General features: G+C 42.8%; 1 protein-coding gene across 5 annotated transcripts in view; it reads left to right on the forward strand.

Moving 5' to 3' along the window:
* Positions 1-11,580, forward strand: part of SLCO2B1 (solute carrier organic anion transporter family member 2B1) — a 45,600-nt gene extending 34,020 nt beyond the window's left edge. For all 5 annotated transcript variants that reach the window (XM_072400667.1, XM_072400657.1, XM_072400624.1 and 2 more), the window contains 8 exons: positions 1,646-1,751; positions 3,846-4,010; positions 4,390-4,588; positions 4,738-4,897; positions 7,323-7,492; positions 7,918-7,982; positions 8,212-8,332; positions 9,161-11,580. In XM_072400667.1, coding sequence (XP_072256768.1) covers positions 1,646-1,751; positions 3,846-4,010; positions 4,390-4,588; positions 4,738-4,897; positions 7,323-7,492; positions 7,918-7,982; positions 8,212-8,332; positions 9,161-9,311 — 1,137 coding nt within the window. In that variant the 3' untranslated portion in view covers positions 9,312-11,580. The remainder of the gene's footprint in view (positions 1-1,645; positions 1,752-3,845; positions 4,011-4,389; positions 4,589-4,737; positions 4,898-7,322; positions 7,493-7,917; positions 7,983-8,211; positions 8,333-9,160) is intronic.
* Positions 11,581-24,337: the final 12,757 nt, after the last annotated feature.

A 24,337-nucleotide genomic window follows, 5' to 3' on the forward strand; every position in this document is an offset into this window, starting at 1 on the left:
AGGTGTTATATATGCTTATATTGGGGGGGTATATTATACTTATAATGGGGGTGTAATATGCTTATGGGGGTGTATTATCCTCATACTGGGGTAACTTATATGGGGGTGGGGTATAATGTTCCCATGGAGGTGTATTATCTTCACATGGGGTGTATTATTCTCATATGGGGGTGTTATATGCTTATGGGGGTGTATTATCCTCATACTGGGGTAACATGTTAATATGGGGTGTATTATGTCCCCATGGAGGTGTTTTATACTCACATGGAGGAGTATTGGGTGTATCACCTGCAGCCATGTGCAGAAATCCCCTTCTTCCGATTCCAAGGCTTCTATAAACCCTGGAGAGTCCGGGAATTCCTGCACAATGCTGGGAATATTCCAGCACAGAGATATAAACCTGCCTGGGCTCAGATTTCCATTGTTTATACAGCAAGGTCATGTGATGAAATGTTATTTTATCCTCATACAAATGTTCCTTCTGTTTAATGATTCTAAAGTGATAATTTGTAAGAGGGATCAATATCACAGAATCAATTCACCAATCTCATGATACTTGGTCTCATGGTCCTTACAGATAATTATTGTACAATGACAGCGGAGAGTTACAGTCACATGACCGATATAAAGACCCCTTGTGAACTCAATCAACCCAATATTCTTATTTATTATGGCCGGGATGTCACTCTCTGAATCTGAACATAGTAGATAGGTTCTCCTATGATCCATTCTCCTATGATCAACTCCTCTTCTGTTCCCCCTGCTGATAATTATTGCTGCCAATTGACTGCTGTCAAAATGACAGCTGGGAATAGCCAGGTTTTATAGCAGGAGGGGCTGTCAGAACCCTGCAGTGTTAAATAACACTCAAAGATAACCGGCAATGAATGTATTGTGTTATTGTATTTTATTTCATCCTTTCCTGGGTTAGTACCCCTCCTGTCCCCATTATTAGGGGCTCCCACCATCCCTGGATCTGTATACCTGCTGTGCCCATTATGAGGGGCTCCTATCTGAGTATGATTAGTTTCCACCATTTCTGCCCTATTTATTTATTTATTATATGGAGAATTTAACAACAGGAGCAGTTGGAACACAAAAATAATGGACAGGGTCACATAAAGGTTGGAAGGAACATCCATAACTCTCTGATGTGCAGCAACAAAGTAAAGGAAACCTCATGATCTTTATGAAACCAGGGACTGATTCAGCCTGTAACCACCCACCTCTCACCCCAATGTTATTATGGATCGTCTGCCCCTTTATTGGAAATAATCCCATCCAACCTGGAAGACTGAGGACACCTAGTGGAGAAAAGTAATTGCAACAGGGGACAGCTCCAGACTAAAGGTGAGTATTAATTTATTTTCATTGTTGCTGGGAAATTTGTTTTTATTTTAGCTGGAGCTTTAATGTAACACATTTCCATTTCCATTGTTCCTATAATTCCTTTCCTATGCATTTCTCTCCCAGAATCTCTGGTGTGCTGTAATGTGCTGCCAGTAATAATAAATGACATTGACATTCTCCTTTTATCTCATTAGTATTTCCATATGTGTAATTGGACTATATTGTTTTGTTTTGTTTTTTTTCCCCTGCTCTATCAGCATTGAACTACTAATTTTCATGTTTTCTCTCTCCCCAGCTGGTCACCAGTGAGGGCACAGAGGAGAGCAAACCTGGACTGATCGATGCGTTTAAAAATAAACCCAATCCGAATGAGCAGGTCTCCCTGGCTGAGTTCATCAAAGGTATGTTGAGGAACTGCGCGGCGAATGGCGGACTGTGTGCAATACTCAAACAGACCCACGGGGAGGGAAAGAGAAGATATGTAGAGGAAGGGGAGAGGGGTATAGACAGGTCCTCTTAAAAACCTAAATAAATAAAGCAGAAACTGACTTTACAATCTGATTGTGCAATCTCCATGAGATCAGCTGTGTCATGTGACATGACACAATCACTATAAATCCGAAGTGCAGAATTAAATGCCCCCCCTATTGATTACATATATTCCCCTGGAGGAGGAGGAAGCGTCTCCTGTCCTTGGAATGTTCTCCATCTCTTCGGCTCTATATTTCTGATCTTCTGTGGTTGGTGTTTCTCTCCCTGAGGACGCGGCACATTTCCATTGTCACGGTGGCCTGCAGATAGCGCTGGGAGCCCGGGGACTAAGGTGTGAGGACTTTTTTGATTCATGGGAATAACTCGATTATCACGTATGCGGCTGGGAGTCGGTGGTGTGATGCAGATTTCCTGTACAGATTATAATGGAAATACATCGGAGTGTCATGGATATCTCTTGGGCTCTCCCTGTGACGTCAACTGCAGCCGATGCATCAAAAGGGGTCAGGACGTGCGCCATGCCATCCACTGAGTGCAGAATGAAAGCGGACCTGTGCAGGGAAAAAAATATTCACCTAAATCAGAACTCAATCACTGCTCTAATAAAAGCTAAATGAAAAAAAAAATCTCTTGCTGCAACACTCACCTTTTATCCAGATCTGTGGTCTGCAGTACTTCTTTTAGCCACAAGGTGAGTTAAAAAATGGCTAGGGTCAAAAATCACTTCCTCAGGCTGGTATGGACCCGCCCCATGCTAGTGATTGGGCTGTGATCAAAAAACAGCAGTTCATATGTTAATCTGCTCTCTCCTCCAATCAGGATGTAAGTTGTCAGCACATGAGCTTATTGGCTCCTTGTGCTGCCTCTTTCTCCACGGTGTGTCAGGCTCTAGGGGGCTGACAATAAGTAAAATGTATATAAGGGAATGCAGCAGGGCAGATTTAAAGGGTATCTACTTTGTTGCAGTAATATTTATCTTGTAGACCCCATTCCAGTACGTCAAAAAAAATCTCCCCACCGGACCCCCGTTGTGATTCTCATTCAGTCCAATGCAGAGCTCTTCCTCAATGGCGGGGTATGGCTTTTTCAGCCAAGTTACTTTTGTCACCAGCTTATGTGAACAATGAAAAGGAGCTCAGTAATAGTGAATCATTCATCAGCTAATGGATTCCCCATATCTGAGGATCTTATTGTAGTCGGTCACAATGGATGAGAAGCAAAGCTCTGTACTGGAAGAGCTGGAGAAGGAGGGAGGTCCCCTCCCCCAGACTGGTAGAATGGGGATCATTCCCTACACCACTCCAATGTATTAAAGTTTTGGGGGGGTGGGTTGCCCTTTGATTGTTTTTTTATGGTTTTCATGATAAAGTTCATGTTTTTATTATTTTATATTTGAGGTGACTAATCGGTTCCTTTTTTTTCCTTGTTCTCTTCTCCATTGTTTGGTCAGTGCTGTTATTGTTCCTCCAGTTATTGTGCTGTGTGAAGCCGAAACTTTCACTATTACTGAATACAAACAATGATAAACTGAAGCAGCTGTAAATATCAGTACATGTATTGTACTCAGAATAATATTCACCCTGTTATACAGAATGGATTCCCCTGCCAACCAGACAAATAGTTAGAGCCAGGTCTTCTATGTGGGAGATGTTCATCAATCACTTATACAGCCAACACGTTTCGGGGGTGAACACCTCCTCCTATATTTCAGCCTCCCCGGCACCTCCAAGGTGGGGGTTCCCCATTGGTTCTGTATTTTATGTCTGTTTTATCCACAGCACAATCTAATGGCTGACTAGAAGAAGCACAGCCCACTTGTATTAGTAGGGAAGCGAGGGATGCAATGATCTTTTTGTGATATAAATAAGGACAAGGTTGTTTATATAAATAATAAGCAGCTTATAATTATATGATTATGAAGAGGTAATGTAAATGCAAATACAGTGAGTGGTTCCTGCTGATGTAACCCAACCCATCTTCTAATATCTGTCATTTCATTGCAGTCTTCCCCAAAGTTTTACTCAGGACATTGAAGAATCCGATTTATATTTTGGTGGTTATGGCTCAAGCGAACCTCTCGGCCATGGTGTGCGGACTGGCAACCTTCATGGCCAAGTTCCTGGAGAGGCAATTCACCATCACAGCATCCCTGGCAAACCTGATGATTGGTGAGTACAAGAAGCACCAGGATTGGGAAAAGAGGAGAGCTATATGAATTAGAGTGTCAGCTCCTCTGTACAGAGACTAATGGGACTGGCTCTGTGTTCTCTGTACAGCACTGCGGTATATGTCAGAGCTATATAAATGTATAATAATAGTGTGTGACTGTGGGGGGACATTAGAGTGTCAGCTGTGTGACTGTGGGGGGACATTAGAGTGTCAGCTCCTCTGTACAGAGACTGATGGGACTGGCTCTGTGATCTCTGTACATCACTGCGGTATATGTCAGAGCTTCATAAATATATAATATTAGTGTGTGACTGTAGGGGTGGCATTGGAATGTAAGCTCCTCTGGCAAGTTGTTAGACCCACACTTTTCCTCCGCAGGTTCGGTGAACATCCCAGGGGCGATGGCTGGTATAGTTCTGGGTGGAGTGATCATGAAGAGGTTCCAGCTATCTCCCAAGCAGTGCGGAGCAATGTGCGTCATCGGAATGTTGTGCTGCATCCTCATTGCTCTCCCATTGCTCTTCCTCGGATGTTCCACGCAGGAGTTTGCCAGTCCCCACTCTGACCCCCAAATCAGGTAACCAATCAGATGGAGGCTTTTCCTTACAACTTTTCTATCCTTTTTAGAGGGTTGAAGTGTACCTATAGCTGACATCTTTTCTTCTAGTATTCCAGGATTGCTGGTTCTCTCAGGTTCTCCCATGATAGTCTATCTTTATCTTGCAGTGGTGGATTGTGGCACAATGTAAGTGAATGCAGCGGCCATTGCGGATGTTCCACTACAGCTTTCAACCCCATCTGTGGTTCTGACGGCATTGAATACATCTCCCCCTGCTACGCCGGCTGTGAAATCGTCAACTTTGATTATATGGAGAATAAAGTCACGGTGAGCCTATAAATGTAATTATACGATGGGTTTGTAACTGCCGGTTGTCATCCCCTTTAAATGAAGAATTCAGTTTTCAAATATGCTGCTACCGGAAAATTTAATTCAGTCATTCAATTGATCCGGATATTTCAACCAGGTCCCTGACCTCCACTGCAGGTGACAAGTACATTGTGGTCAAGGACACGCCCCCCAGGAGCCAATGTCACAGGAACAGGTTTTCCCATAGAAAAGAAAATCATTAGATACACTTTAAGTGAAAGTATTCCTTCCAGTATTTGTATAGCAGGTAATGTAACCAGCATCTGTGCTTGACAACTGATGAACCATAACTAATACAGGGTTAGTAACATCTGCTTTATTCTAGTGGGTAATAGGCATCCTATGCAATGCTGTGTCCAGTGTATCCTGCTTCTCCTTTACTCCCTCAAACTCTTAAGCATTTGACAGTTCTGAAATGATAGAAGTTTTGTCCCCCCCGCTGCACACTATGGTTGCTTCCCCTGACCTCTTTGACACTGCAAGGCTCAGCATTGACACAGGAAATGAGAAGAAACCAATGCACCCAGTGGGGGGGACAATTATCCAACATGGTTCAAAGAGCCAGATGGAGACGTAGAATACATAGGATGCAGTGTGCATAATGATTTTATTTTTGTAGAAATAAAACAGGGTCTCTTTAATGTGCTTCTGATATATTTACTATAATATTTCCTATGCAGTAAAGCTCTGAATTTAAGCCCAGTCGTGACTGATTCTCTTTATGCTACTCATAGATGAAATTACTGTTTTCTGATCCAGAACCAACATTTCAGCTGTCATTTGTCTATTTATGAAACAGAAAAGATTTTCTGTTTGTCTTCAGATTCTGCAGAGGAGGAAGTTGGTGAAGGAGAACCGGTTCTTTAATGTAATTTTGGTTTTCAATACTGCGGATTCTCCCCTCTCTCTGCGAGTCGATATAAATAATAAATAGAACTTTGCAGATAATTCTCCGGCCATTGCAGAGGGAAATAATGCGAGAAATCACGGCACAGCCGCAGGATAAGAGCCATAAATTACCAGGCAGCATGGTCAGAGTAGACTCATTCACCTGTTGTACCATCCATTATTCCAAGGACTACACTGGATATCACCATCCCAAGGACCATACTACTCCCCCTCCTTCCATCACAAGGCCTACACTCCCCATCCCAAGGACCATACCTCTTCCCCTCCTCCAATCACAAGGCCTACTCTGCCCATCACCATCCCAAGGACCACATACCTCTTCCCCTCCTCCAATCACAAGGCCTACTCTGCCCATCACCATCCCAAGGACCATACCACTCCCCCTCCTCCCATCACAAGGCCTACAGTCCCCAACCCAAGGACCATACGATTTCCTCTCCTCCATTGACATGGCTTACACTCTCCATCCCATGGACCCTACCACTTTCCCTCCTTCTATCACAAGATCTGCACTCCCCATCCCAAGAACCATACCACTTCCCCTCCTCCAATCACAAGGCCTTCTTTGCCCATCACCATCCTAAGCACTATACCACTTCCCCTCTTCTAATCACAAGGCCTATGCTGCCCATCACCATCCTAAGGACCATACCACTTTTCCTTCTCCATTTACATGGCCTACACTTCCCATCCCATGGACCATACCACTTCGCTTCCTCCATTCACATGGCCTACATTGTCCATCCCCATTCCAAGGACCATACCACTTCTCCTCCATTTACATGGCCTACACTCCCAATCCCATGGACCCCCCTTCTATCACAAAACCTACACTGCCAATCACCATCCCAGGTACAATATCACTTCCACTCCTCCCATCAGAAGGTCTGCACTCCCCATGCCAAGGACCATACCACTTTCCCTCCTCCAATCACAAGGCCTACTTTGCGCATTACCATCCCAAAGACCATATCACTTCCCCTCCTCCAAGCACAAGGTCTACTTTGCCCACCACCATCCTAAGCACCATACCACTTCCCCTCCTCCCATCACAAGGCCTACACTACCCATCACATCCCAAGGACCATACCACTTCCCCTTCTCCATTTACATGGCCTACACTCCCCATCCCATGGACCATACCACTTTCCTTCCTCCATTCACATGGCCTACATTGCCCATCCCCATTCCAAGGACCCTACCGCTCCCCCCCCTCCAATCACAAGGTCTACACTCCCCATTCCAAGGACCAGACCACTTCCCTACAATCCCCACCCCCATCCCAAGGTCCATACCCTTCTCCCTCTTCCTAACACAAGACCTACACTGCCCATCACTATCCCAAGTACCATATCGCTTCCACTTCTCCCATCACTGCACAGCTGTCCAGGTTTATCTATTTAAATTTGCAATGCTCAGATCCGGTCCTATGTCAGTATGGTGTCCTCATACAATAATGGCTTCTTGGTTACAGAATTACACAGGGTGTCGTTGTATCACCTCGGAAGGCTCTGGAGGGAGTGGGACTCCGGGTTCATGTGGGACTCGATGCCACCATCTCTTCCTACCATTCATGGTGCTCTCCTGTCTAGCCGGAGCCCTCGCCAGCCTTGCCCAGACACCGTCTTTCATGCTCATACTAAGGTAACCCTAGTGATGCCATCTTCATGCAAGAGCCAGCCCTTTGTATTGTGCAAATAGAATGATAGATATTGTCTCTTCTAGTCTTGTGGTAAAGCCATGCAGGTGACACCACTAATTCCTACTGCAGCATAGCAACTTCCTGTGTCACCTTTCCTCTAACAGGAAGCAGTGGTGTCATCCTCTGCCTATGCAGGCAATATAGTCACATACATCATAGGGGGTATATTAGATATAGATATTTGTACAGAAAGGTGCATAACTTTCATCAAAGATTCACATAGCTAATAATTAGATTCAGTTGGAAAAATGAGTGAATCCTCTGTAAAGGTTATGTGGGGTGAAACATTAATAAATAGATCCCTATGTATTGTACCTGCACAGTTATTCATTGTAAATGGGGTCTTTTGGCTTTTCTCCCATCACAGGAATGTGCACCCTGCAGACAAGTCCCTGGCCATCGGAATACAGTTCATGCTTCTTAGGATTCTTGGTGAGTTTTGTTTGGAGAATTTCTCCACCCTGAGTGAAAATTGCTGAAAATTGATACATTCTTAACAAGAAAATTGTTGAAATTAGTTAAAGTATAAATCTCAAATAATAGAAAAAAATTGCAGCTTATCCCCCTCTAATAGCAGCATGAAAATCCTCAGTGGTCTTGTAATCACCACACGATGATGTCTATTATAACAAATCTGCATTTCTCTCTTTTTCCTTCCCAGCTTGGCTGCCGGGCCCTGTGATGTTTGGTAGTGTGATTGACAGCACCTGCATCCAGTGGGGGAAGAAGTGCGGATCAAAGGCAGCCTGTCAGTACTACAATAATAATCTTCTGAGACAAAGGTGAGTGACCTCTTCTGGAAAGTGAGTACTGCAAGAAATATAAAATATATATATACTTATTTATACAAAAAAAAATTGCTTGCAGTATCACTTTCCATCCAGTGCTGTCTGCCGCAGTACCAAAATTTGACCACTAAGTGTCCTCAGTCACAGTTCTACCACTAGATCTCCTATTCCAGATTAAACAGCACCCTGGGCTAAATGTCTGCTTTAACACCCTATACCACACTATTCTACGACATCTATAGCCATTTATTAATGAACAAAGGTTTCTTTTGTATTTAATAAATCACAGGAAATTATACTTAAAATGTCTGTAACTGCCCATTTTTGTCCTAAGTAATCGAAGGACCCAGGGGGGAAATTAGTTTGGATTAGGGGTTTTTCTTTTCTGGATAATCACTTTGAGGCCACTTTAAGGAATCCCCCACTTTGTTCAGATTTCCGTTGAATTCCTATTGTATCTCTGAGGCAGGAAGTAAAAAAAAATATATGTAAACCAAAAAAGCTTTTGGCTTTGGATACACTTAAACAATGAAATGGCACCTTGTGATCCTACGGCATGCTCTAGTGGTCTCTCATTCTTAATTATCTCATGTCATTTCAGAATAGTGCTTCTCATATGTTACAGTATCTCTAAAGCAAAACCTTTTTCTTTGGTTTTGGATCAGATGTTTTGTCTCCCCATCTACACCTCCCTGTCCTGTGCAGGGACAATAATAATCTCCCCTGCCAGGTGTCACCAGAACTGTGTCCCCTTAGGAAGATTTGACCTCCATTCACCGCCTATTTCCACCAGCTGACCGTTCTCCCATGTCTTCTCTTCAGGTACATTGGACTTCAAATTCTCTTTGAGGTCGGAGCTTTGATTCTCTTCATTGCTGTTTACTTTGTATTACGTCGCAAAGACAAAGTTCACCAAGATGCCAAAGATGACCCCGAATCCCACAAGCTGAGTGAGAAGACAGTGAAAGTCTGAACCGGCGATAAAACGTACTCCACGTGTCTCCACGACTCTCCGATTCATGCCGACAAAGCCTTCTCTGTCAACAACCATTGCACAATATCTTGGAGAGTTTATCAGATGTCTATTAGGATATCAACCAACACCTCCTTGGCAAGCTTTTCCTGGATTTCAGGTTCTACCAGCTGAACGAGACTGAAATTATAAGTAGAACAACAATCTGATTAAAGATCTCCAACTCCATATGGACCAAAATGGACCTCAAAATCAAACTCTGAAACCCTTTGGTTTGGTTCTCACCGATATGATGCCAGTGACCCGTCGTAGGTCAATGACTACGCTATCAGGAATATGTTAATAACTCGTTCCACCATTTTTATTATCTTTTTACTTCTCATTGAAATGAATTTCATCCAGAGAAATGTGAATTTCTCATGGAATTCTCACGGATGACTTGAAGACATTGCTGAATCCTCAGGAATAATATCAGGGAATGATGAGCTCTATGATATATATCCGGCTCCTGGCCCTTTCCTGTTGTATATTGAGCACGGTTTCCATTCCACTAACCCTGGGAGATATCTTGGTGGGCTTCCAGTTTCCTATAGGGTTGGTGGGATATGTTGTACCATAAGATGAAGTCATTGTTTGGTTGGGAAGCTCTCCGGTCTCTGTTCAGGGTGAAAAGACTTTGCCGGGTGTTTTTGCTCCTGGCCACCTTCATGCTGCTAACGGAAATTACTGCACCAAGCTCTCTAGCATTATGAGAAGTGCAAAGAAATTGATGTTTGCCACATTCTTGCCAAATTATTTTCTCAATTGTATCATAAATATGTACAAAGTCCAAAGAAGTGATTTGTGAGCAAATGTTCCTACTAACAAAAGGTCGGGATCACTAACAAATGTGTTACGGTGTTTTGCTGCCATATTACAATAGGAAGGGAGTGGGGTTTAATGTACTTTGCATTCACATGTTCTTGCTGCATTGCATCAGCCAGCTTGAGCAACCCCAACTCCATGTCCAAGCTGTGAATTGGGTCCAGGTGAGAGTTTACACAATTCTGAGAACCGGCCATGATATGAGCACACCTTGCCCTGATAAGGGGCATTGGGGGGGGGGCAGGGCTGGGGCATGCTCAGTAATGCTCAAACTTTAGGAGTTTTTCCGAAGAAAAGTCCAACTACCTATCAGTGAAAAGGCCGGGTGTTCTATAACGTTTACATTTAATGGGAAATTCAAAGGCTGACAATTGGTGAGGAGCTCCTGACATGAAGTGTGACATGATATATACAAGCCCATGTGCCAGGACACCAATAGGGGGAGGGCAGGAAAACCCAGATTCTCCCTTCTTTTTTTTTTGCAAATGGCTTTTTTCTTCCTCCTATTGTACAACTGACCACCACAGTGCAGTACTCCTCTCCACCACAGTGCCGCACTCTCCTCAACCATAGTGCCATACTCCTCTCCACCATAGTGCCATACTCCTCTCCACCATAGTGCCGTACTCCTCTCCATCCCAGAGCCGTATTCTTCTCCATTCTAGTACAATACTCCTCTCTATCACAGTGCCGTACTCTTCTCAACCAAAGTGCCGCACTCCTCTCCATCCCAGAGCCGTATTCCTCTCCATTCTAGTACAATACTCCTCTCTATCACAGTGCCGTACTCCTCTCCATTACAGTGCCTTATTTCTCTCCAACACAGGTCCGTACCCCTCTTCATCACAGTGCCGCACTCCTCTTCATCACAGTGTCATACTCCTCTCCATCCTAATACAATACTCCTCCCCATCACAGTGCCGTACTCCTCCCCATCACAGTGCCATACTTCTCTCCAACACAGGTCTGTACCCCTCTTCATCACAGTGTCATACTCCTCTCCATCCTTATACAATAGTCTTCTCCATCACAGTGCCGCACTCCTCTCTATCACAGTGCCTTATTTCTCTCCACATCAGTGTCATTCTTCTCCAAAACAGTGACAAACCTGTCTGAACCACATTGCCATGTTTCTCTGCACCTCATTGCCTTATTGCTCCGGGCAGCATTGCCGTACGGTTCTCCTTTATAGTTCCACAAATGTTCTGGAGCCATGATAGCCAATGGAAGGCTGCGGACTTTTCTTCATTAAGTAATGCAGAGATGTGTAATGACCTCTTATCATGGTGAACGTAGCGATATCTCTGTATGATGGGGCCTTTGTCCCAGAACCATGTTTGTGCCTTCTGTCTTACTGACCATTTTATTGTCAATGTTTGTCACCAAATAAATGTGTTTTACATGCGGTATGTGGAGATTCTGTGGATCCCATCATGGAGGGAGTATTCCTGGGGCTTCCATGAATTATTATTACACAGTATTTATATAGCGCCATCATATTACACAGCGCTGTATAGTCACGTCACAAGCTGTCCCTCAAAGGAGCTCACAATCTAATGTCCCCACCATAGTCATATGTCATTAATGTAGTCTAATGTCAATTTTTAGGGGGAAGTTTTTGTGATGTGGGAGGAAACCCACGCAGACACGGGGAGAACTGGCAAACTCCATGCAGATAATGTCCTGGCTGGGAAACAAACCTGGGAGCTAGTGCTGCAAAGGCCGGAGTGCTAACCACCGAGCCACCATGCTGCCCATGCTGATCCATGCATCATTTTGATCATCCAATAATCATGTCTGCTTCATGTAAAGTGAGGATGAGGATGACAGCCTACACATATATATCACAGTACTGTGTACATGATCCGTATCTTTATAAATTCTGCATATATATTGCCCACACAGTCCAGGCGGTGAATGATTTTCTCAGGTAGTCATCGTTTGGAGCTTCTTAATGTGAATCCTTCCACATACAGCAAATGACCATCATTCACCCCCGGCAATCCTTCTGATGTAATATCAGTGCTCTTTATTCTCACTTTATCACTTCTTCAAAACAAATCTCTGCAAACAGTACGGCTCAGCCAGAAGTTGGCTCTATTGTAAGGAAAGAGTTAACTACTGCAGGCAATAAAAGACGGGTTTATGTTCCAAGGTTCAGATTGTGCAGGGTCCAGCCAATGTTCTTTGAAATTTGCTGAACCCAATGTTTGATTAGAAGTTTATGTGAAAGGAATCTTAATGTACCAGGTGTTCCTAATATTCTGTCCGTTCGATAAGTTTACTCCAATTTCCAAACTTTTTCAAAAATCACGGAACAATGAAAGTTCAATCAGCACTGATACGGAGGGCAGGGAAAGGGGGGGCGGGGGGTCATGTGCTTATTGCCCCCCTGTTCCTGGACAATGAGGTTTGGTAGCTCAGTAAGGCTCTGGATTTTAAATGGTGGTGGGTTAAATCTATAAGACAATTAATTCTCTCACTCCAAATATAATTATCCTGAATTGGCAACCAGGAGCCCTATTTACAAATTCAGTAAGTTTTAAAATCAGCGATTCACAGCCATCGCGTTACATTGTATCTGTATTTGTGACAAAGTGCCGATCTGAATGATGATTGGGGCCAATGGCGTTCTGCACTTTCAAAGTGGCAAATGATTTCTATAAAGTGCTGATGGGGATGACAGATATTTGGATCTCCATTTTTCAGCAGTAAAAGTAGCGAGCTTCCAAAATGGCGATTCTGCTAAAAACTGGCAAACTTTTCCCGCAGTTTTCTAAATGAAAATATCAGACTATGACTTATAGCTAGACTCCATAGATGTCTAATAAAATGAACTCGAAGGATAGCAGGTACAGAAAATAGAGCAGCAGTGTTACAGCGCAGAGGGAAATATAATAAATATAAAACCCCAAATATTTTACAATATTGCAGCTTACCATTCCTCAGATGTGACACTTCCTGTCCTGGGGTGACAACACTTGCTCGCCATAATCTATCTACTCGTAGTCTTTCTGGTAGAATCAATTCTGGAATTGTTACAGCAATTGAAAAGATATCACCGAACACTTTCAAAGTTATATTTACCAGACCAAAAAGGAATAAATCATTGTTGGCTTTATGAATGCATGCTATATATTATATACAATCATCCAATGTCTCCCCCTATTGGATGGAGGGGGTGGTGATTATATCATAGTGTGTAGATCAGGGGTTGGACTTTAGGTCCAGATACGGCCAGTAGTTCGTTCCGGCCTAATGCCCCCTGGCCGATCCAGCCTAATGCCGGCCGGCAACCCTCGGCTACAGAGAGGGTTGCCGGCAGGATCAGCCAGCGGGCGTTAGGAACTACCGGAGCTCCAGAGCCACCTCCTTGCTGTTGCTCCCGTTTACCGCGGCTGGCATTGATACTTCTGCTCTGCTCTGTGCTCAGGTGCCCTAATATCAATTTCCTACACAGAGTCCTCTGATCAATAGATCACAAACTGTTACAGAAGTCGATGAAGATTCAGTACAACCCTAACAATCAAAAATTGGTATGTACCCTACGCGTTTCGCTGCTTTCTCAGGAAGAGCATAAACATCTCATCTGAGAAGAAATACACCAACAATAAGTAATAAGCAATTTATCTTAAAACCATAAAAAATCATTAAATGTTCTTTGGTTACTCACATTAGGATGTATGGACATATTAGACCACCCTGATTCATGAAGTACAATAAGTACCGTGATGAGAGATGAACAGAGGAGGACTTAAAAATAAATAGGTGCCCATGATCCAATACAATATAACAAGTAAAAAAAAATCTAATCTGGAATTTGGATTGGAATGGTAACACTGAAATAGACCTCACGGAGAAGAAATCTTTTTACTGAGCACAAAAATAATTTTTATATTAAATATAAGTTATTTCACACAAAATACAGAATAAATAGATGGAACACTAATTGTATGACCTAAACCTTTATAAATTTATTGTCCATCAATGTTGTATCATTTAAAATCTCTCTGCATTGCTCATTCCAATGCATAATAAAACACAGACTCATCCTGCCACCTAGTGGCCAACTATGGAACAGGTACACCAATCACAATAGTAAATAGTAAATGCTATGTATTCTATTGTTATTATTATTATTAATATTATTATTATTATTATTAATATTATTATAAATATTAATAATAAGCAGTATTTATATAGCACCAACATATTACACAGTGCTGTACATTAAATAGGGGTTGCAAATGACAGACAGATACAGACAGTGACACAGGAGGAGGGGAGGACCCTGCCCCAAGAGCTTACAATCTAGGAGGCGGGGGAAGTATCACACAATAGGTGGGAGATATGTAGTGGTGAGAAGTAGTGAGGGTTTCAAAAGACAGAAGAAGATGGGTAGGCAAGTTTGAAAAAAATAGTTTTGAGGGCTCTTTTAGATGAGCAGAAAGTAGAAGCAAGCCGAATAGGAAGAGAAGACCATTCCAGAGAGTCGGGGCAGCTCTAGAGAAGTCTTGTATCCGCGCGTGTGTTGAGGTTATGAGTGAGGAAGTCATTATTAGGTCATTGGAGGAGAGAGCAGCTGGAGCCATGCAATGCATTAGTTATTGTTCAGGATTCCTCTGCTATATTCTATATCAGGTTCGGTCATAAAGAATTTCATTTATCAGGACTAGAAAAGGTTAATGCAGATTAAAATAAATGTATTTCATATTTCAGCCTATATAGAAGCACTGAACCATGATGAGGTAGCAGTACATTCACTCCAGAGATCTAATTGATGGGAGTCGTTTTCTTTCTCCGGTTCGCCCGGTGTCGGCTCATTTATCACGCGGTCACGGCTTCGTAGCACGTATCCATTTCTATGTAAATTGTAATGTAAACGTTTAATCAATTAGCGCTGCGGCTTCAGACCTGAGATCCAAGGCTTGGACAATCCGATCCCCTGATCTCATATAACAGCAGAATATGGGAAACCTTCAGCTTCTTCTGTCACCCTGGAGCCTGAAGCCAGAAAGACGCCACGAGTCTCAAGATTTGTATTTCCTGCAACAATAAACTGACCCCTAAATAGGTGACACCAAATTAGATTGTCAGCTCTTCTGTGCAGGGTCCTCTCCTTCTCTCTGTCATTGTTTGTATCTGGTTGTCATTTGCAACCCCTATTTATTGTACAGCGCTGCGGAATATGTTGGCGCTATATAAATACTGTTTATAAAGTATGTGGTTATTGTGACACATCTTTCCATCATAAGGGGGCTGGAAGATTTCCCTTTACCAGGTGCTGGGAGTTCATGTCTGAATCTGCACTCCTATATTATCTGCACTCCTATATTAGTAGGACTGAACTGGGTTTGGGGGTGTTCTTTATTTTAGCAGAGGAGAACCGGGCAGGTCTGATAACATCGGCTGAGATTTAGGCACCTCGTGCATTATGTCATTATTATTGATAATGACATCAAGGAAGTGCAGAGCGTAATAGACCAACCCCTGAGGAACCATCACCTTGCCAATGATGTCATGTGATAAGCAGCAGCCTCTGCATTATTTAGCACCGCCCACAAAAAAGACTGAAGGAAGGAGCACCCAGTATATCATGTGATAGGTAAATATATTTAAAAAAGAGAAAGTTGAGGGAAAGGGCTCTCCAGGGGGAACAAGGGGTGACTGGTAAGCAATCTGAGTTTGGGCTTCATGGAATCAGGAAAACATTTCACATCTATGTAGGCATTAAAGTGAACCTGTGGCCAGACAATACCATGCTACTATACTTTACATACTCTATGCAAGCAGTTTTAAAAACAAGCATTTCTTTATATTTTGCAGCCATAAGCATTGTGAATAAATTCTTAAAATTTTACAACTGAAGTGCATCTTAGCTATTTCTATATTAATTTCTATTCCAGTAGAGTACTGCAAACACACTTCTTTTCTAAGCTGGTAGAAACCACCTGCAATGGTTTGTGCATGAAAATAAACACAGTACCATCTAGTGGACATATTGTGAATTACACACACTACCATTGGCCCTGATTTATTAAAGCTCTCAAAGGCTGGGTGATCCAGTAAACCTGGAACTAATCTGTTCCACGACTGAAAACTATTGCTAACAAATAGCAAATTAATTTTAGGAAATCCATTCCAGGTTTGCTGGATCACCCAGCTTCACTGATGAAGGTGTATCTTCTCCAGCCTTGGAGAGCTTTAATAAATCAGACCCATTGTATCTGTCCACTCACATTACTCACAAAGTACATTTACAGATCTCTTGCCAAATTTTAAGTACATTCACCCATCCCAGCTTAATGATACAACAAACACTTTCACTGAACAACCGGTTCATCTTCAATGGGATTAACTCAAAATGGTTTGGTGAACTTTAAAAGAACGTTCACTGAACTCAGAACATATGGAACCTCGGCACATTCACCGATCTCTGAACTAAAGGGGAGGTAGACACAAGTCTGCAGGTGAATGGGGCACAACATTGCCGCTATGAGAATACTTTTCTCTTGGAGTTCAGTCTTGGACCATCCTTGCTTACTGCAACAGTTGGAATCATCAAAGATCCAAACTCCGCGATCATGTTGGATCACCATGTGATTCCTGACTGCTGGACACCGGTATTGTGCAGCTCAGTTCTACACATTGGCATGCATTGCATTAGCAGCTCATTCATCCAAAAAGTTGCACAAAAACAAAAAAGTGTAATAATGGCAGCACGGTGGCTCAGGGGTTAGCACTCCGGCCTTTGCAGTGCTAGGTTCGATCCCCAGCCAGGACATTATCTGCATGGAGTTTGCAGGTTCTTCCCGTGTCTGCGTGGGTTTCCTCCCACATCCCAAAAACATGCAGTGAGGTTAATTGGCTTCTCCCTAACAATTGACTAACTCCCTTAGACTTAATGACATATGACTATGATAGGGACAACAGATTGTGAGCTCCTTTGAGGGACAGTTAGTGACACGACTATGTACAGCGCTGTGTAATATGATGGTGCTATATAAATACTGTGTAATAATAATGAAGGTGCAATAAATGATATTGCATCAACTCATGTAATGTGCATTGGTACATATTGCGATGGTGCATGTTATAGTAACGTATACTTTGCACATTATATGATTTCATGCACTGGGTTGCAATTTATTTTTGGTGACATCCCAAATGCATTTTACCAGAACTCTGCAGCAGAAAGTAATCATATGAAAAATGGGCATTTGATCCTAGTGCCCATTTCCTATTCCTACCCAGTTTGCTGATTGGATATTAAAGGAGCAGCAGAATACAGATAGGTTATTGGGTCTGCTCACTCTGCTCCCTCCACCTCTCATATGGATGCTGAAGTCATTTTTAGGTGCTTATACTATCCATATGGAAAAATAAATGTATTTCTTATTAAAGCATTAAAAGAGAAATAGACTGCAGAGATGGAGACATAATCCTGTACAAAGCATTGGTCACACCACATCTGGAATATGCAGTCCAGTTTTGGGCACCAGTTCACAGAAAGGACATTGTGGGATTGGAGAGAGTGCAGAGAAGGGCAACTAAACTAATAAAAGGAATGGAGGAGCTCCGCTATGAGGAGAGATTAGCTGAACTGGATCTATTCTCCCTTGAGAAGAGACGTATAAGGGGGATATGATCACCCTGTATAAATATATAAATGGTCCATATAGAGAACTCTCTTCCCCATTATTCACTGTAAGATCATTACAAAGAACAAGGGGGCGCTCTTTGCGTCTGGAGGAAAAGAAGTTTAATCTCCGGATAAGGAAGGGATTCTTCACTGTAAGGTCTGTGAAAATGTGGAATCGGCTCCCTCAGGAAGTAGTTTCAGCAAATACTATAGATTGCTTTAAGAAAAAGCTGGATGATTTCTAGAAGCACAGAATATAACTGGGGATTAAGGCTTTAAAGTAAACATAACAGAGACTGCTGATCCAGGGAACATCCGATTGCCTCATGGGACCAGGAAGGAATAATTTTTTTATCATTGTACCCGGGGTTTTTTTTGCCTTCCTCTGGACGAACTATGTCTTATGGGGTTTTATATCTGGGATATGAATATTTCCCCAGTGGTTGAACTTGATGAACTTGTATCTGTTTTCAACCTGACCTACTATGTAAAGTAATGACATCATATAAGGTTTTTTGCCTAGATTCAGCGCTTGTGTTCCTGTTGCAGTGCCAACATCTCCTGCGGGTCTGAGCCCTCCATATGCCATCTCACCCATCCACATAAACCGATCAATGACAATGTAATTCATGTTTGTAGCTTCTCCTCGGAAGGTTGGATAATTCCATTGTGCCGAGCTCTTCCTTGTCTACCCAGCAGGTTAGAATCTCATAAGAGCCGACAATTACACGTCTCTAAAACCATTTCCATCTCTTTACTGGGATCTGATGGGGCCCCGCACAGCACCGGAGTCCATCAATAATTAGATTGAATGTACATTGGAATGGAGCGCACGGCTCTTTATATCACTAATAACCTAAAGCTTAAAAGGGAAACACAATCATCCGCTATACATGGAAAGTAAATGGCTTAAAGGACCCCTCCCTGCATGGCGCATGCTGGAAATAAATATAATTACATAAAAAGTTATTTGCTTATTGTCTGGTTGAGGATGGCTGCCAGCTGTCATGACTTAGAGCCACTCATCTATTGAAGGGCCCCAAACCTGTGCTTGGAGGCCCCTTTGATTGGCATTCTATGGCCATTTGGCATCAGGTTAAAGCAATACGGAGGGGTGCTGGCCCTAAATCTGCCTGACAGCACTCGCTAAATGTCTGATTGCTGAAAGATGGGCAATTCTCCTATCATCTTCTTACCATTCTGCACGATTTTACTCTCCCAACTCCTCCTTCCCCCGATATTCTCTCCTCTTTTCACTTTTCTTCCATCTTCTCTATACCTCCTCCTCCTCTCCTCGCCTTATTCTCTACATCCTCCTCCTCTCTCCTTCTCCTCTCCTCTGATCTCTTCCCACTCTTTGATTCTCATGTCTTTCCTCTTCTTTTCATTTTTCAGCTCTATTAGTATTACACAGTATTTATATAGCACCATCATATTACGCAGCGCTGTACAAAGTCCATAGTTATGTCACTACTTCTAATGTTTCCATTACTTCTCTTTCCTCTCCTTTTCCCCTCCTCATCTCCTCCTCTACTCTTCCTGGCTTCCCCATCTTTATCTCGTACAGGATAATATCTTTTATAATGTCTCTGTGGGGACAGATTGGAGTGGAGATAACGATTACTGATTACGCTTCTTCTTTCCTCATCACCTTCCCATCCGTTCTGCTTCTTTCCTTTCCGTCCTCTCCTTTTTTCTTTCACCACATCCTTACCATCCCCCTCCCATCGTCCTCCCCTCTTTATATCCCGTTACCTTTTCCCGCCACAATCTCCTCTCCAATTCACCATTTTCATGTTGCGCACAAGTTAAAGTGGTGCTCTGGGTGCAACATGGTGCACACTTTGTGATCACAGATCTTCCTTTGTTCTTCCCCATTCTTCTCTATTTTCATCCACTTCATTCACTTCGCATTCTTCCCTCTCATATCCTCTAACTCTTCTCTTTTCTTTCCCCACATCCACACTTTATTCTACGCTTTGCTTTTTATTCTTTTCATCTTCCTAGATTCACCATTTTTTGTTGTGTAATCCGGAGTGTCTGGGGACAGACTGGAGCAGAGATAAGGATTATGCTTCTTCTTTGTGATCACAGATCTTCCTTCTTTCCTCATCCTTCTTCTTTCTTTTCATCCATAGTTTATTCTTCTCTCCTGGCTCCTCTAACTCTTCTCTCCTCTTTTCACTTTCTTCTGTCCTCTCCTCTTCTATAATTATCCTCCTCTCCATTCTGCTTCCATCTTTCCTGTCCACTCCTCAAACCCTTTCTCCTCCTTTATATCCCTGCATACCCTTATACCCATTCCTCCTCACTCCTCCTCACTCCTCTTCCCAACTTATCCTCTCCGATCTTCTCACCACAATCTCCTCTTCACTAAATTCATTGTTTTTATGTTGTGAATAGGTTTGTGATCTCAGATCTTCCTTCTTTCCTCACCATTCTTCTCTCTTTTCATCCACTTCTGTTTTCTAAATCTTACTCTTCCCTCTTCTTCAATCGTTTTACCTTCTCCTCTCCATTCCTTGTTGTATAACAAATCTGTTGTGTCTCGGGGACAGACTGGAGCAGAAATATTGATTACTAATTATGCTTCTTCTTTCCTCTTCACCTTCCTCTTCCTTCTGCTTTCACCTTTCCCTCTTCTGTCCACTCCGCTAACCCTTTCTCTTCTGGTATTTCCCCAGATCCTTAACCATTCCTCCTCCATTCTTCCTCCATTCCTCCTCCATTCCTCTTCCATTCTTCCTCCATTCCTCCTCCATTCCTCTTCAATTCTTCCTCCATTCCTCCTCCATTCCTCCTCCATTCCTCCTCCATTCCTCCTCCATTCCTCCTCCATTGCCCTCTTCATACCTCTCACCTCTTCTCACCATAAGCTCCTCTCCACTAATTGTATCATTGTTATGTTGTGCACACTTTGTAATTGCAGAATCTCCATCTTTCCTCATTATTCTTCTCTTTTTATTCATTTCTTCTTCTTTGGTAAATCTTATTATTCCCTCTCATATCCTCTCCTCTTTTCCTCTCCCCCATCCTTCCCCAATTCCCCCCTCTCCTTCCATCTTCCTTTCCCCTGGATTCACCATTCACTCACTCCAGGGACAGACTTTTGCAGGGTTTTGATTGCTGATTATTCTCCGGTGAGTTGTATAAGCTGAACGATTTATAATTCTTAGAGCCCATTTACTATCTTTAACCTGAACCCTGAACATCAGATGAAATTCACATGATCATTAATATTAGATTATTCCATTGGTAAGATACAGCGTTAAAGTCTTTTTTATGCATCAAATGAAAGGCTTGTGCCGAAATCTGTGCACCAAAGTTATTATTATTATTAAACAGGATTTATATAGCGCCAACATATTACGCAGCGCTGTACATTAAATAGGGATTGCACTTGGACCTATAAAGAAGAAATTGAAAAACCAGCCAATGCTGACCCGGTTACTCTGCGGTTCTGCTCCCAGTTCTGGATTTTCTGGTTACTCAATCACCAAGAGGATTTGGAAGTATACGAAACACCTTTTGTGAATGATGAGAATGGCAGCCCGGAGCTCAGAACTTCAATACCAGGTAATGTATTGCTTCCGAATTCCTTGCATGGAGATCCCCTTTAATATCAATGTAAATGGATCCCTAAGTGGTGGCCACACCTAGCACTGCACTTTCATATGCGTTTCGGCATTATCTTTATTTGGGCATCATCCGGGGTCATCCTTTATTTCTTGCACTGGCATGTCGGCCCAGAGGTGACACAATCATATATATTCTGTTGACACAGATCAGCCCTTTGTGCAGTCTTTGTGCCCTGCTACAAGGTTTAAAGGGGAACTGAAGTGCCACTTTGAAAACTCTACAATCATTTTGGTGGCTATTGCAGAATGGATCCGGGGATGTCCGTTCTGCATTACCTGTTCTTACCTGCCTGATAGCCACCTGCCTATTCCAAGGAACCCGATTTCCTTTGTGGGTACTGGGGTAGTACACCCGAATCGGAGTTACGTTTTTCAGGCTCAGCCAATCAAGATAGCCAAAGATAGCATCTGGGAAGAAACAAAGGAAGATGGCGCCCCCTGTGTGATAGGCGAGTATCACAAGTTTAGCCCTGGGGTACTGGATTTCATTGACTAGGTAACCTCCGCAGGGGCAGTAAGGATGAGATATTGATATGAATTGAAGAACATTGGCTAAAATGCCCCAGTATTCAGTTCTTGTGCCAAAATTACCAAGGGTTCATGGGTCATCTGCTGCGCCTCATAACACCTTCACCTGAACTGCAACCACTCGCAATATGGCTGCAAAGAGATCCCATTCAAATCAATGGTTTGATCACCCGCAGAAACTTCGCATTGCATCCCAGAAACCTCAATGCAAACGCATTACAACCACAAGCAAAATAAATATTTCATTTGCTCTGATTCATTTTATTCAGATCTCTGTTTCCGCTGCATAGTGGGAAACCATTGCAGTTTTAGAATTTAGATTGGTTTAGATTGGTTTGGGTGCGCCCATGCGGAGCTCCTACACGATGAGGTCAGGACCAAGGTGGAGCTCTACCCCATGCAGACTGACGTTGTCATTTTATTATTTTTTATAATTCGATTTATTTATTATTTATACGAGAATCCAACCTCCGAAATAGCTCTGGAAATGGTAACCTCCTCCCTCATTTCTCCATATTGTTGTGCTGGAAACACAGAATACAGAACAAAGGTCAGGCGGGTCAGCTTTTAAACACGGCCCAGTTCTTCCAGGAAAATGTCAATTGAAATAGACGCAGAAGATGTATGGAGCTCAATATAGAGATGAGAAGGAGAAGGAGGCTTTCATATACACATGGAAAAAAATAGATGCTGAGGGAAACTTTTAAATATTTTACTGCATTTTTCTTTTTACTGCAAGCAAGAAACGTCTTCGGAACCTGCACACTGGACCAAGGCGGCTGGGCTGGAAATGGTAACGAGCTTGGTGTGTCACTGCTGAAAATTGGAATTCGGATTTTACAGTTTCAACACCCAAATATAAAGAAAAAATACATCTCCCCCTCTCCTGCACCTTATATCTCTCCGTATTGCACTCAGGCATCAATAATACACGCCTGCTCCCCTCTACCCATAATGCCTCACCTTCCTCTTCATCCGCACATATGCCTCAGGCAGCAAGAATCAGCCCAGATGGAAGAGTTTCTATTATTTCATGGCGTCCGTATTCAGCACAGTACAGATACAGAAAATGTACAGAATGACAACTTCAGATATCACAGGGACTCACATATCATAATATTGCAATAAATATAAAACTGTGACAATGGAACCCTGACTTATTGATATTGCTGCGATTCACTAATCTGTCCCTCCCCCATCCTTTGATATTTGGATGAGGTGAGCAGGTACAGATCTTTTTTGGGGGGGGGAGAACAAACCAAGCAATTGCTCAGGGCCCCCACATTTTCCAGGACCCTGATTTGGGTCCCCATTTTATATTTTCCCAAGACCCATTTAAAAGCAACCCTGGAGGTTGAATTAATTTTATGTTTTTTTTTTACCCATTTCTCCCCTTTGCATTCATATGGGCAAACCAGGCAATTGCTCAGGGAATGGGGTGCAGGGCCCTGGCGTGCTGTGTGGCATCCCAATTTCTTTTCCGAGAAAGCAACCCTGTATGTAGGATTTGTTCTATATTATTTTTTCTGATCCATTTCCCCCCTTTGCATTCATAGACAGAAGCAATAGTGAGCATATTTTTGACCATCTATAAAAAATCCTTTCCATGGTGCAGCTTCCTTCCTATTCACCATTGTGTTGGTGACATTCTCTATTGTGTTTGTGGGATTCCCCATTGTTTTGGTGGGATTTCCCATTGTCTTGGTGAAATTCCCCATTGTGTTTGTGGGATTCTCTGTTGTCTTGGTGAGATTCCCCATTGTGTTTTGGAGTTTGGCATTGCTCAATTAAAAATGTGATAATAATGATGTGGAAGTGATTATTCTCCATCCATAACAATGTGCGGAGTGTTTTATTACTCTCATCACCTGGAAAGGAACTTATATGATAAACTTGGACTGACCTCAGATATTCCCCGGAGTCGGTGGTCATGGATCTCGGGGGATATCCACAACGGAGCCATTGGGTCTGCGGCCCCGAAAATGCATAGATGAGGCAATTCCAAGAACAAAGTATGGAGGGTTTTAGGTTTGGGATCTGATGCAGCGAACAAGGATTTCAATCTCTCTTTATTGTAAACTGAAGAACACGCCAAGGTGTTTTGTGCGTGGCCATCAGTAATATCCCTAACAATTCACAGGTCAATCAGCACCTGGCCATGCCCAGTCCTGCCCACAGCTTTATTATCAGCACTGAGCCCTCCCATTGTGATCTGCAGCGTCCTGGGCATCACACATGGACTTGTTCTTTGGTATTGATTCCACCCCCTCGCATGACTCTTTTCCCAGGCACCTGGCTTCTGGTTCCAAGGTAAATTCCTAATTACTGATCATGATTCCTGGCTCCTGCCTGCC

Source organism: Pyxicephalus adspersus, chromosome 1 (assembly GCF_032062135.1).
Source record: "Pyxicephalus adspersus chromosome 1, UCB_Pads_2.0, whole genome shotgun sequence".
Taxonomy (NCBI): domain Eukaryota; kingdom Metazoa; phylum Chordata; class Amphibia; order Anura; family Pyxicephalidae; genus Pyxicephalus; species Pyxicephalus adspersus.